At 53.6% G+C, this 12,314-nt stretch overlaps 1 protein-coding gene and 1 long non-coding RNA gene across 5 annotated transcripts in view; one reads left to right on the forward strand and one right to left on the reverse strand.

Moving 5' to 3' along the window:
* LOC147579169 (uncharacterized) overlaps positions 1–8,377 on the forward strand; it is an 11,374-nt gene extending 2,997 nt beyond the window's left edge. The window contains exons 2-4 of one of the 2 annotated variants that reach the window (XR_015253625.1): positions 4,161–4,365; positions 4,557–5,059; positions 6,315–8,377. This is a non-coding gene — a long non-coding RNA (uncharacterized LOC147579169). Of the gene's footprint in view, positions 1–3,213; positions 4,366–4,556; positions 5,060–6,314 lie in introns of those variants that run through there. The other variant, XR_015253624.1, reaches the window with a different exon arrangement.
* A 430-nt stretch (positions 8,378–8,807) lies between these two features.
* Positions 8,808–12,314, reverse strand: part of ACVR1B (activin A receptor type 1B) — a 33,387-nt gene continuing 29,880 nt past the window's right edge. For all 3 annotated transcript variants that reach the window (XM_086713329.1, XM_086713325.1, XM_086713328.1), the window contains 2 exons: positions 11,623–11,753; positions 8,808–10,115 (listed from right to left, as the gene is read on the reverse strand). In XM_086713329.1, coding sequence (XP_086569455.1) covers positions 9,990–10,115; positions 11,623–11,753 — 257 coding nt within the window. In that variant the 3' untranslated portion in view covers positions 8,808–9,989. The remainder of the gene's footprint in view (positions 10,116–11,622; positions 11,754–12,314) is intronic.

Genomic DNA, 12,314 nt, shown 5'->3' on the forward strand with positions numbered 1-12,314 from the left:
TCCTGCCACCTCCCCCTGGGCACCACCAAGTGGCCATCGGCTGAGGGGCCGAGGGGGTGTTGGTGGGGAAACATGGGACTCTATTGTGAAGCATTAGCACAGATGGACCCCTGGACCGTCTGCTGCCTGCTCCTGACAGACGGCATCTGGGGTGGGGGTGGGGGTGGGGATGGGGATGGGGAGGAGAGCAAAGGCAGGGGAGGCAGTGGTTTGGTTTCTTCTCTCTTCACTCCTGTGCGTATCCCTGAAGAGACCAGCAAAAGGGCACCCTGTAGGATCCCTTGTGCGAAGGACCACCACCTTACCTATCCCAGGGATGACCTAAAGGACACCTCCTTGCCTGAAAGCTGGACAAGTGAACACCACGGGTGTCACGGCACCCGCGTCTAACAGCCCTGTTGACACATTCCTCCTTCAGAGGCGCCTGCGTGGCTCCGTCGGTTAAGCGTCCAGCTCTTGATTTCAGCTCAGGTCACGATCTCACAGTTCATGTGATTGAGCCGCGTGTCAGGCTCTGTGCCGTCAGCGCGGCGGCTGCTTGGGATTCTCTTTCTCCCCCCACCTCTCTGCCCCTCCACCTGCTGGCATGTGTGGTGTCTCTCTCGAAATAAATAAACATTAAAAAAAAAAAAATAGACATTCCTCCTTCAGGTTTCCCCCTCTTCCAGGCAGAGCTCCGGAGAACCAAAGAGTAAGTGTGGGTCCAGGAAATGCAATTTCTGGGAGGCACGTGGCATGATTTCTTCCAGTCCTGGAATCCAAGAGCTGGAAAGGAAGGGCCTGCCCTGTGGCCTGGCAATGATACGACGTGGTCCAAGCACTCATTGAACACAGGAGGCAAACTGAGACCCGTGGGGGGGTAAGGATGGAGGCAGGACAGGCCCTAGTACCCACTAGACCCAAGGTCTCCGGCCTCCAGAGACTATTTAATTCAGCTGCTAGTTGCTCCCCTGAGAGTTCAGAGAGTTCAGAGATATGTGTGTGTGCCTGCTTCCTTCTCCCAATCTCCTCAGTATCTCCAGGGAGGGGATGGGGGGGCCCAGGATGCCACACTATGGGGTGGTGATGCCCTCTGCTGGCCGTGGGTCTCTGGGTGGAAAATCTTCAAACCAGAGTGAAGGGCTGTCTGGCTAGTGCCTGGCTCCACTCGGGATCTGAGTGGGGTTTAGGGAATCCCCCACATCTCCTCTCCTGCGCAAGAGGGTCCGTGTCCCACTGAGATGCCAAGTTCCCCTTCGGTCACAGAGTTCCGGAGTCTCACCGCTGGCCCAGTTAGGAAGTTGCGTTTTTGATCTCCACCAGGGCTGCCGGGCTGCAGGTGAAGTTCAACAAGGAGAGGGCGGACAGCTGGAGGGGCCTCCTCTGTGCAAGAGTCTCCACACGCCAGACACGTGAGGTCGCTGGCGCTTTGCCTTTTCCCACCATCCGCGACTTCCTCCTAAGCTCTTGCATGGCATCTGCTCCCCCCATCCTATCTTCCGCGGCTCCTTAAACCTCGGGGGTGGAGGGGAGGGTGGGGAGGAGCCTGCTGCACACGCTGCCTGCCTGCTGGGACACCTCTTTCTGGGAGGCCTCCTTGCAAAAGCCCCATGACTCTGGCCCCTCAGACATCTGCACTCAATCTGTGGCTCATCCCGAGCCAGTCTGTTTGAGAAGAGCTCCCCAGCTTTTCCTCCGTTCGCTCCAGTTGCCCTGGCTCTTAGCTCTTGGGATAGGGCTCGTTGCGGCGTGGGCTCGCCTAATGGACAAGGTCTGCGGAAGACCCCTCCCCTTTGGGGCCTAATGGACAAGGTCTGCGGAAGACCCCTCCCCTTTGGGACGAGCCCCGGCCTGGATACCTAACAGTCAACAGTGCCCGGTGGAGGAAGTGGGGGAGAGCCGACTCTTGTCCCCACCGTCGTGCTCCGTGTGCTCGAGCTCTAGGGTGCCATCAGGAAGCCGGGGCACTTAGGGCGAGAGCTCCGGCAGCTCAGGCCGCTCTGCAGTCTAGCTCGATGTCCGCTCCAGCATCATTATTTGCTTCCAGAACGGGGCGAATGAATAATAAATAGCGCGCTGGGATTCCCCTCTGGGTACTGCTGCTGCTCCTAAGCTGGGGAACTGGGAGAGAGAGGGCCTGGGACTCAGCTGGCGCTCTGGTCAGGAATGAGGGGCTGGGCCCCCAGTTGCATGACACAGAGGGAGGCACAGACAGCCGGTGGGCAGCTGACTGGGCAGGGAGTGGTTGTTTTTCCTAATGGCGCCTATTGCCCAACAGTTTCCACTGGATAGTGTCTGTGTGTGGCGCTGGGGCCCAGGGGAGCCCGGCAGCAGGATCTGGCACGGCCCAAAGAGCCGATTCTAGGGGGTCTGGGAGTAAGGGCGAAGCAGATATGGTAGTTTGTTTATGTTGGAGACGGGTGGCCTCTGGGCCTAGTGTGGCCCAGAGGCCTGGGACCACCTTGCCTCTTGGGTGGGGAGGACGGGGTGTCCCCAGCTATGTAAACAGGAGAGATTGACAGAAGAAGGGAGGGTTAGCCCCCCAGCCTGCCTCACAGCACCCATGTGCTACTTACTCCTAGGACACAGGGCACATGTTATTTTACCTGCCTTGCTCGTTTCAGAGCACGTACAGTGAGAAACAGAAAACAACTGTTCTTGGGGAGCCTGGGTGGCTCAGCGGGTTGACCGTCGGACTCGGCTCAGGTCATGATCTCACAGCTCATGGGTGCGAGCCCCGCATCCGGCTCTGTGCTGACAGCTCAGAGCCTGGAGCCTGCTTCCGATTCTGTGTCTCCCTCTCTCTCTGCCCCGCCCGCAACAGCGCGCACGGGCATGCTTTCTCTCAAAAATAAACATTAAAAAAAATTTTTTTTAAGGGAAGAAAAAAACACACGCACAACAGTTCTTAGGGCCCCAGATACCCCAGTCCTCCGCCCTCTTGGCAAACACAGTTGCTCTGGTGGCTCGTCCCTGGTTCCCTCCCCAGGAGACAGGGTTGTGCACCCAACTATGGTTCTCCCATCGACTCCAAACTGAAGCTGGCTCCCCTCTTTCCCTGCCTGTTCACATGTGATCATGCCCCAAATTTGTGCGTTCTCCCATGGTCTCTCCCTGCCCTCCAGCTGTCCCTGCGCCACCACCACAGCGGTTGCCTCCCAAAGTCTGCACTGTGATCATCCCGAACACAAACAGGATCTCTTCCCCGCCCCCCCCCCCGCCCCGCCCCTGCTAAAACCCACCAATGGCCTATTCCCTCCATCGGGAATCAGGAACCCCACAGAGGTTTTAACTTAAGGGCGGCTCCACATACTCATGCTATAGAGGACAATTTGGAGATCAAGTCCAGACTCAAGAGGAAAAAGTGCTGATTTGCACAGGCTGAGGCAGCTGTCACAGGACAAGTGATGGCACTGGTGGCCCCCAGGATGAAGTCTTATTTCCTCAGCACGTGACAGCCCCAATGGACTCCCTCATTGCGGCTCTGGCTCCCTTGCCTCTAGCCTTAGCTGAGGACATCTGTGGTTCTTGAAGGGTGACACACGTTTTGATTAAAACCCTCTCCTCCTCTCCTCTGCCAGCAGGCCAACGCCTACAACAAAATAGAGATGTCACCTCCCTTGACCCCAACCCACTGGCGGTCCTATGCTCGCAGGACGTCCTGTATCTGCCCCTATCCTAGCATGTACTTCACCCCACTGTGGTTATCTACATGCCAGTCCGTTCTGCTAGTTTGGGAGCCCCTGGAGGGCAGGGGTGCCTCCTTTCTTTCCCCAGGCACCTGGTGTAGGCTTCCATGATACGTTACGTATAATTCTATAACGGGACTTGCCAGAATCTGCCTTATTGTCCTCTCTGTACAAACCCTCTCTCTGTCTTGAAGGGCAAGGACCACAGACTGCATTCCGCCTGCTTTATACATTTAGGGTTGCTCAACAAATTAAAGAGAGCCTCGGCCATCCAATTGTTCCTTAAACCTTCCCACCCCATTAGCACCCATCCTTGGCTCCCAAGGAGCATTCCTAGAGGGACCCACGGCTCTCTGCCATATTCCTTAAGTCCCATCCTGTCGGACCAGGGGATGCTCAACGACTTCCGGCTCATGGTGCTGTTTGAGTAAAACACGTCTAGATGTTGCTATGAGGGTATGTTTTAGATGTGACTAACATTTCAATCAGCAGATTCTGAGGAAAGCAGATTACCCTCGGTAACACAGATGGGCCTCATCCAATCAGTTGAAGGCCCTAAAAAAACCCTGCAGTTCTCTGAGGAAGAAGGAATTCTGCCTCCAGACTGCCTTTGGACTCAAGACTGCACCATCAACTCTTCCCTGCATCTCTAGCCGTCGGCTTGATTTGAAACTTGCCAGCCTCCACGGTCAAGTGAGTCAATTCCTTGAACGATCCCTCCATCCGTCCACCCTATTGGTTCTGCTCCTCGGGAGAACCCCAGTACACCATTCCAGGCTTGACCCAAAGCCTCCCCCCTTCAGGCCACCTTCATTATGCATCCCTCCTAAGTTCCTGAGTGCCTCCTCAATTCTACCTCACCCTTCATTCTGTTTTGGTCCTATTTAGCAAGCACGTTCTCCAGACTGTAAACCTCAGAAGACACGACCTGCCAGGGACAAAAATTTAAGAGTTGTGAAAAAAAACCCCAAGTGAGACATTATTCCAAAGAATTCAGGTCTCCTGTGCCACAGGGGCCTTGCAAAGGTGAAACAGTGTCGGTAACCTTCAAGGCACACAAAGAGGTACCAGCAAAGTTGCCCTTCTGATGTTCAGAATGGTGCAGGTGAAGCTGCAATCCATAGCCTGGTGGATTTTCGATCCACGCCTGGCAAGATGACTGATCCGTCACAGGATGGCTTTTTAATGGGGTTGAGATTCACTACGAGCCACCACATCTTTTTCAACAGAGAGCTTCAACAGCCACAATACCTTGTCACTTCAGAGACACCTGGATTTCTGCAGCTATCTTTGTCCATAAATGAATTATGGCTAGGGCACAAGGACAATTTAATTAGCAGCTGATCCGGGTTATTGGGCTATGTGCCAAACTTCAAGCCAACTTCTTAGAGGTGAGTTACTTGATTTTCTCCAGCCCGACAGTCTCAGATGAGAGAACAATGGAAAACTGTGGATAACCGTCAGAATTTTTTTTAGATTATTTATTATTAAATTAATTTATTTATTTATTGAGAGAGAGAGCTGGGGAGGGGCAGTGAGAGGCGGGGGGGGGGAGAGAGAGAGAGAGAGAGAGAGAGAGAGAGAGAGAGAGAGAGAGAGAGAAGCCCAAGCAGGCTCCACACTGTCAGTGCAGAGCCCGACACAGGACTTGAACCCACGAACTGAGATTGTGACCTGAGCCGAAATCAAGAGTCGGACGCTTAACTGACTGAGCCACCCAGGTGCCCCTAGATTTTAAGTAATCTCTACACTCAGTGCGGAGCTCGACCTTGTAACCCCAGGAGTCACATGCTCTACCGACTGAGCCAGCCAGGTGCCCCAACAGTCAGAATTTTTAAATACTGACAGGCTGGGAGCAACGAGCACACTCTCTGATAAATTTAACAGGGTAAACATAGAAGGTCTTGCACTTGAGTTCAAAATACCAACTTCCCATACATGGGCTGAAGGACAAGGCGGCTGGGCTTTCCTCAGCCCATGAGATGCAGTCCTGGGGTCCTCGGATGTGACCCGCAGGAGTCAGGCACAGTCTGGGATTCGTATCCCAGCCTGTGCTTTCAGTTACTGCCTGGATGGAATGTCGTGTGCCCTCCTGGCCCCAGGCTCTAGCTGGGTTCAGTGGGGAGCAGCTGGCCCGGGGGGAGGGGGGGGGAGGGACATGGGACCGTGCAGGCGGGAAGGTACAGACGGCTTAGGGGCTGCAGCCTGGGATGAGACACCCTGGACCCAAGGTCTTTTCCACCCTGTGAGCTACGCTGACAATTTATCAACTTCTCCGACCCTCCTCCGTTCCTAATCTGTAAAGACAGGATAATAATGCTGTCTGAGGATTGGAGCAGTTAATATACACAGATCAACTCTGGGTTCATTGCTTAGCCACACAGTAAGTTTTCAATAATGCTAACTAATGTTAACTGAAGGGACCTTATATGGAAGAGAAAGGGACCGCTCTCAACCACCTGAGGAGAAGTCACCTGGAGGCTTCCGGTTCCACAGAGGAGGGGCCTGCTACTGAGCAGATGGCCTGCGGGTGAAGGCGTGGGCCTGCCAGCACGGGGAGGATGCTGCAGGGGAGTCCAGTGCCCGATGCCGAGGGACTAGGCGGCCTCTAGGGTCCCGGCTAAACTTGAGCTTCTGCGCCTCTAGGACTCGCTATCCTGGGTTCCCGCGGCCGAGACGAGGAAAGATCTGCCCCGCCACCCACACACTGAAAAGACGACGAAGCATGGGAAGACTCCCACCTCAAATCACCCGAGTCCCCCGAGATTCGCATTTATTCTCCAATCTACAAGGGGAGAAGCACAATCTGAGCAGGCTCTTAGGCAGCCTTCAAGGCTAGGTGGCTGCTGACACACCAGGATCGAGATCCTCTTTTGTACAGAGAAAAAAATGCTGAAAGACAAAGGCAGACACAGACAAAGCCCAAGAAAACGTGTGTGGTTTGCGCCACCCCACCCCCCACCCCCCTGCCCTGCACACTCCAGGCCAGGCCGCTCCCGGTGTTTCACGGAGGGGACACCCTGCACTCAGACTGGCTCCTCTTCTGATGCGACCTGCTTGACATGCTGTCGTCATTCCGGCCAACGAGGAAGGCAGCAAGGCCACCTCAGCACGCGTCTGCTCCCTTCCCCGCTCCCCTGACAAGAGCTGGGCGGTCAGTCTACACACATGGAAGACAGAGGGCACCAAAAAGCTCTGTGAATAAAACTTTAATAATGTACAGCAGAAATTGGACAGGCTCATTCTTATATTAAAACAAAAGATTTCCTATATTACAACTTATTTACATTTGCATACTGAAGAGGTAAAGTGTCTAAGTGGCTATTTTACAGTCCTTTCTAATAAAATGTACAAAAACAAACAGAAGTACCGAGAATGCCGTTCGGGGGCCTTGATGGCGACGTAAGAACGGGCTTTGACTTGGTCTGTGAATCCAGAATCCAGAGGTGTAGGTAGCCCTACGGATCAGGGTTAGTTAGCCCCAGGGGCCAAACACCACGGCTTTAGGCTTTAGTTTCTCCCCAACTCTCTAACTCCTAACCCTTGGTGTTAAGAGCGATGGGGACAGGAGTGGGAGCTTCCCAAAAAACTGCTCAGTCTTCCCCGAGGTGTGGTGAGGCCAGGAGGTCCCCCTGGGGAGAGGGCTAGAGGCTTGGGAGTCCCTGGGTCGAGGAGTGTTGGCAGATCCCAGAGGCTGGTTGTGACCGGGGCACAGGAGTCTAAGTTCCATTACTACCCACACCCTGCCTGGGTCTGCTGCAGAGCAGGTAGGTGGGGGGTCAGCAGGGCTGGGGAAAGAAGGTCCCCCTAATGACACCATTGGTATTCAAGGGAAATTAGTCAGTAGCCAGCAAACTGGCCCAAAGGGTGAGGCGAAGATCTCCTTTAACGCAAGGGAAGAAGCAACACATCAGGAAAATAAATAGGAAGACCGGGAGCATCTGGGAGACCCGTGTAAGCAGGGAGAGGCGTGCCCCTCCTCCACAAGCTTTGGCAGAGAATCACTGGGCTGGAGGCAGGCATGCTCTCAGGCTGCAGACATCATATGCCTCCCCTGGGGGCAGGAAGGGGGCTCAGAATGAATGCAGTAATTTAGGGTCTCACTGCCCACTGCAGGGCTCTTTGGGGGTATGGAGGGATCCTGGTCCTTGGTGGTCTTTTCTAAGAGCAATCATTCCAGGCTCAAAAGGCTCTCAGAACCAACGGTACAAACTTCTGGTCTTGAAACAGGCACCCACTAACTTGAATCGGCAACTTCTTCAGTGTTCCAAGAGTAGGACCCAAGCCTGTCTTGCTCACATACGTATTCCAAGTGCCCAGCACAGTGCCTGACACACAACAGGTACGCAGCAAACATCTGTTGAGTAAATGCCTGGAGGAGAAGGTGCAACCGGCTGGACAATGCACAAAAGGCCAGGGCCCTGAAGCAAAAACCACTCACAGAATTGAGGGGTGGGGGGCACAGTGCAAGAGAGACTAACCTCCAGGGCAAAGAGGGAGGGACTCTCGCTGCTCGGTGGGAACAGGCTCAGGTGCAAGGACAAACATTTCCAGTGTGACTGAGCTATGTGCGCTTGATTGGAGCACTTTTTTTTTTTTTTTGTGGTTGTTTTGTAGCAATTTCTTTAAAAACAAAGAGGTAATCATCACATAGAGATGGTTTTCCTTTTATAAAAACTTAACAATATTAAAAAAAGTTAAAATTCAGACCCTTCCAATAAAATTAAAAACAAAGAAAAAAGAAAAGAAGAGAAAAGGAAAAAGAAAAAAGAAAAAAAGAAAAGAAAAGAAAAGAAAAGAAAAGAAAAGAAAAGAAAAGAAAAGAAAAGAAAAGAAAAGAAAAGAAAAGAAAAACAAACCACTCCAGTTAAAAGTTATGGCTTCAAAGTTATTATATACCTAAGATACGCTGACCAAACCACCACCCATAACCGTGCTTCTAGACATCATTAAATACTATACTCAGGTTAAAATAACAGGTTTGGCTCGGGCTTTTCCCTTTCACAGGCCCCTGAAGTGGGTACGTGTCTCCCATCTCCCCTCCACCGCGATCAGATAATCCAGTAAAAGACCCATGCAGATGCCTCCCTCCCACCCCGACTCCCCCCCCACTGCTTGCCCCCCCTTCCCCTTCCCCACCCTAAACCCATCACCACCAAAAATATACACTGCTGTTTCCAGAATCTGGGATATGAAAGACAGATGTGACATTCCAATGTAAGTCCCAGGATCAGGGCCTCAAGTCCCTTGGCCCTTCTTGATGCTGTTGAGGATGATGCCCTTGGGCTGGCTCATTTCCCACGGTTGCCGCTGACCACAACACCCGAGACTTCCACCGAGATTCTTTCCCTGCCCACCCCCGCCCGTCCCTGCCTCACATTTGGACCCAAAAATCTCCCCCGCCTGCCATGGACAACCGGGCCAGCTTTGGTTCCACGGTCTGAAATGGAGGTGCCGACACATGGGCAGGCGGAGCAGCCCGCTGGGAAGGGGGTCCCGCCGTGGCGTGGGGGTTCTGGGGGGAAGGGGCCAGGAGAGAGACCTTCGGGAAGGGCACCAGGGAGACTAGACGCTGCTCACTACCAAACAGAGGCACCAGCACGCAGAGACGGCATGACAACCACACCCCCGACCTGCACATGCACAGAAAGCTCAAGCAGGTAAGTGCGCACCTACAGACACACACATACACACACACGTGTAAGGGCGTGGCACGGACCAGGCACAACAGGGGACGCACCTCGGCACATGCACACACGGCTGGACAGACAGGCGGCAGGCCCCGCCTCCACCGGCGGTCCCTCCGGAGGCCCGCGTGAGACAGGAGGGGAGCCCAGGGCCCAGAGCTGCCCGTGTCAGGGGCTATACTCGTGGCTCCTCTGGGCCACCGCAGAGCGCCGCCCACCCCGGCGGAGCTGGTCCCTGGAGGACACCGTCGGTGCTGTTCAGCAATGGCGACACGAGGCTCCCCCGGGGTCCTCTCGGGGGGGGGGGGGGGGGCCCGTCGCCACCCTGGCTATCCGCCAGACGCACCGGGTTTTGCAGGACTTCCCACTACAGCCAGTTCGAGTTGTGGCATCGAGTTCTCCACACCATCCGCTCTCAGAGTCTCCGTGCCGTTAGGAGGTAAATATAAAAGGTGTCTGTGTCTCAAACCCAACATGGGAGTGAGGGAGTCTCCCGGGCTCTGTCCCTCTTTGGGACCAGGGCTCCTGGCCACCGAGGGCTGGGCAGAAACGAGAGGTAGGCCTCCGTCGTACGCTCAACGCGGCAGCTGTGTGTAGTTCCCGCTGCCAGGGCTGCGTGTGGGGAGGGAGAGGCTTAGATCTTCACGTCTTCCTGCACGCTGAGCTGTGAGAGGGTCTTCTTAATGCGCAGGGCAGTCAGGCGGGCCGCGCCGTTGGCGTACCAGCACTCTCGCATCATCTTCCCCATGACCCGCAGTGCCTGCATGGAGACCCGGAGACCCGGAGGCCGCGTCAGCCGGACCCCGCCCCGGGAGGCCCTCTTGGCCTCGCTCCACTTGGCCTCTCAGTAGAGCCTGGCACCATCTCCCCTCCCCTCTGAGCCCGGGGAGCGCTCTGCGAGCCTCTGTCTCCCCTCGGCCCTCCCATCCTCGGGGACCAGGAGAAAGGGGAGGACTGGCCCGCGAGTGCAGCCAGCCGGCCCACCATCGGGGTACTCCGGACGGGGGTACCCGAAGTAGCCTGTGCTCCGAAAATCACTTCTCTCAGGTCTGAGATCCGTTTGTACGCTTCTGTACTAACTGTGTTCTTTGAAGGAGCGCGTGAAGCAGGCACACCAGGAACGCGCCTGGGTGCAAGCAAGCACACGGCCGGAATCCCGGGGCTCATGTGCACGGACGGGATGGGGGTGGGGAAGAAGCAGGACAGGAGCCCCTAAAAAGCAATCCTGTCAGAGGCGGAAAGCCACACTGCCACCGCCTGGACCACACGGGCGACCACTGTGGTCAGGCCAAGAGATGGATTTGGAAGGCCACCTATGGACCTCTACTGGTGACCGAGGGTGACAAAGGTCCCTGACTGCTGTCCTAGGCCAGTGGTTTTCAAAATTTCAAAAACTGACTGAAGAGGTTGTGGGATGGGGGAAGCTGAAGACCGGTTCTCTCAGCCTCACCCTCATCCTCTGAAACCCTGACCTGAGGGCTCCAAGGAACATTTTGGAAAATGCTGCTCTATTATGCGACGAGAAGACACCACCTAAAATGTGAGCTCAGCGATTCTGTTCTAAAATGCAGAAATGCCCTCTAGTGGTTAGAGTCCTTTCTAAAAGCAGAGCCACGAGGGCCCTGAAGACTCTAAGACCCCAGAATGCCATGTTTATTTGGAACCTGTATCATGAATTTGTCCTCATTTCAATTATTTCCCCCAAATGCTGTCCCTGACCCACTCCATCTGTATCTCCCCCAAATTCCAATCCTCCACACCCTCCTCCCTTCTGAGTTTTTAGAAAGGCCACCTCCCTCACAGACATGCCTTCTAAGTCCTGTCCTGCCATTCTTCTATGCCCAGTCTGAGCTTCGCTTCTTTTCTGGATGCCTCTATTTGATTCTTCCACAGAGCTCAGCTCGTCCCTGTGGTTCCAGAGCCATCTTTCTAGCTAGACCGGTCTAATGGTTCCCACCCAGTTTTTATTTCTGTCTTTTGCTGACCACCTCTTATCTGTGTCCTGGGGACCAAGCCTTTTCTTCTACTAGGCTGTCCATTCCCAAGAGGACCCTACAGTGCCCAGGACAAGGCACTGTGGCCCCTCTGGGATTCGTAGACAACAGCACATAACAGTATATAAGTGACACAGGGGGTACCTCTGGGCATGGCCTCATTGGCAAGCTCTTTCTCTCTTTCTCTCTTTTTTTTTTACTTGGGAAACCCTTTTTCTAAAGTAGAGAAATCAGGCAGATGGAAAAGCCACAGGAGGCAGGGAAGCTTCCTACCTCGTAACTCTGCCACCAGTTGGGGATGTTGGGACGTAGCTTCTGGTCACATACGACCTTTCGCATTTCCTCAATGGAAGGGTCAGAGGGCACTAAGTCATAATATGGTAGCTGATACTCTTCATGGACTCCTGGGAGAAAAGAAAATACCCACCTGAGTTATCAACAGAAGGAGGGCATTACTCAAAAACCTGTAACAACACTCACACCATGATCTGTAAATACCACTTCCCACTAAGAAGAGCTAGGGCTCTTGGAAAGGTTGGTGGGTTCCAGGAATGGGATTAAGAGACACACGAGATTAGTAAGGAACATCTCTGTCATACCAAAAGCAAGCAAACTATCAAAGACTACTGAGGTCATGTTAAAAGGCACCAACTTGAAAAGCTCCCACTGGCCAAAGATGAGAATATTTAAGCAGAAGTAAGACTAATCACTTCAATGGAAGCAAATATTTTAAGTCCACCAGTTCATTATACTTTAAAAAAAAAAAAAAAAAGGACACCCAAATCCTTAGTCACCTTTGTAAGATGAGAGGTAACAAGTTCACTGTTTTGAAAAATGGTAAATAAATGGGAAGAATCAAGTATTTTTCCTGGTTTCCCTATTCAAACTACATATCTTGGTAACCAAATGGGACAATTACGGGAAGTTTCTCTTTAGAGAAGAAATCTAGCTAATACATGACGATT

Source organism: Puma concolor, chromosome B4 (genome assembly GCF_028749965.1).
Source record: "Puma concolor isolate L17-30 chromosome B4, mPumCon1.1.hap2, whole genome shotgun sequence".
In the NCBI taxonomy this organism is placed as follows: domain Eukaryota; kingdom Metazoa; phylum Chordata; class Mammalia; order Carnivora; family Felidae; genus Puma; species Puma concolor.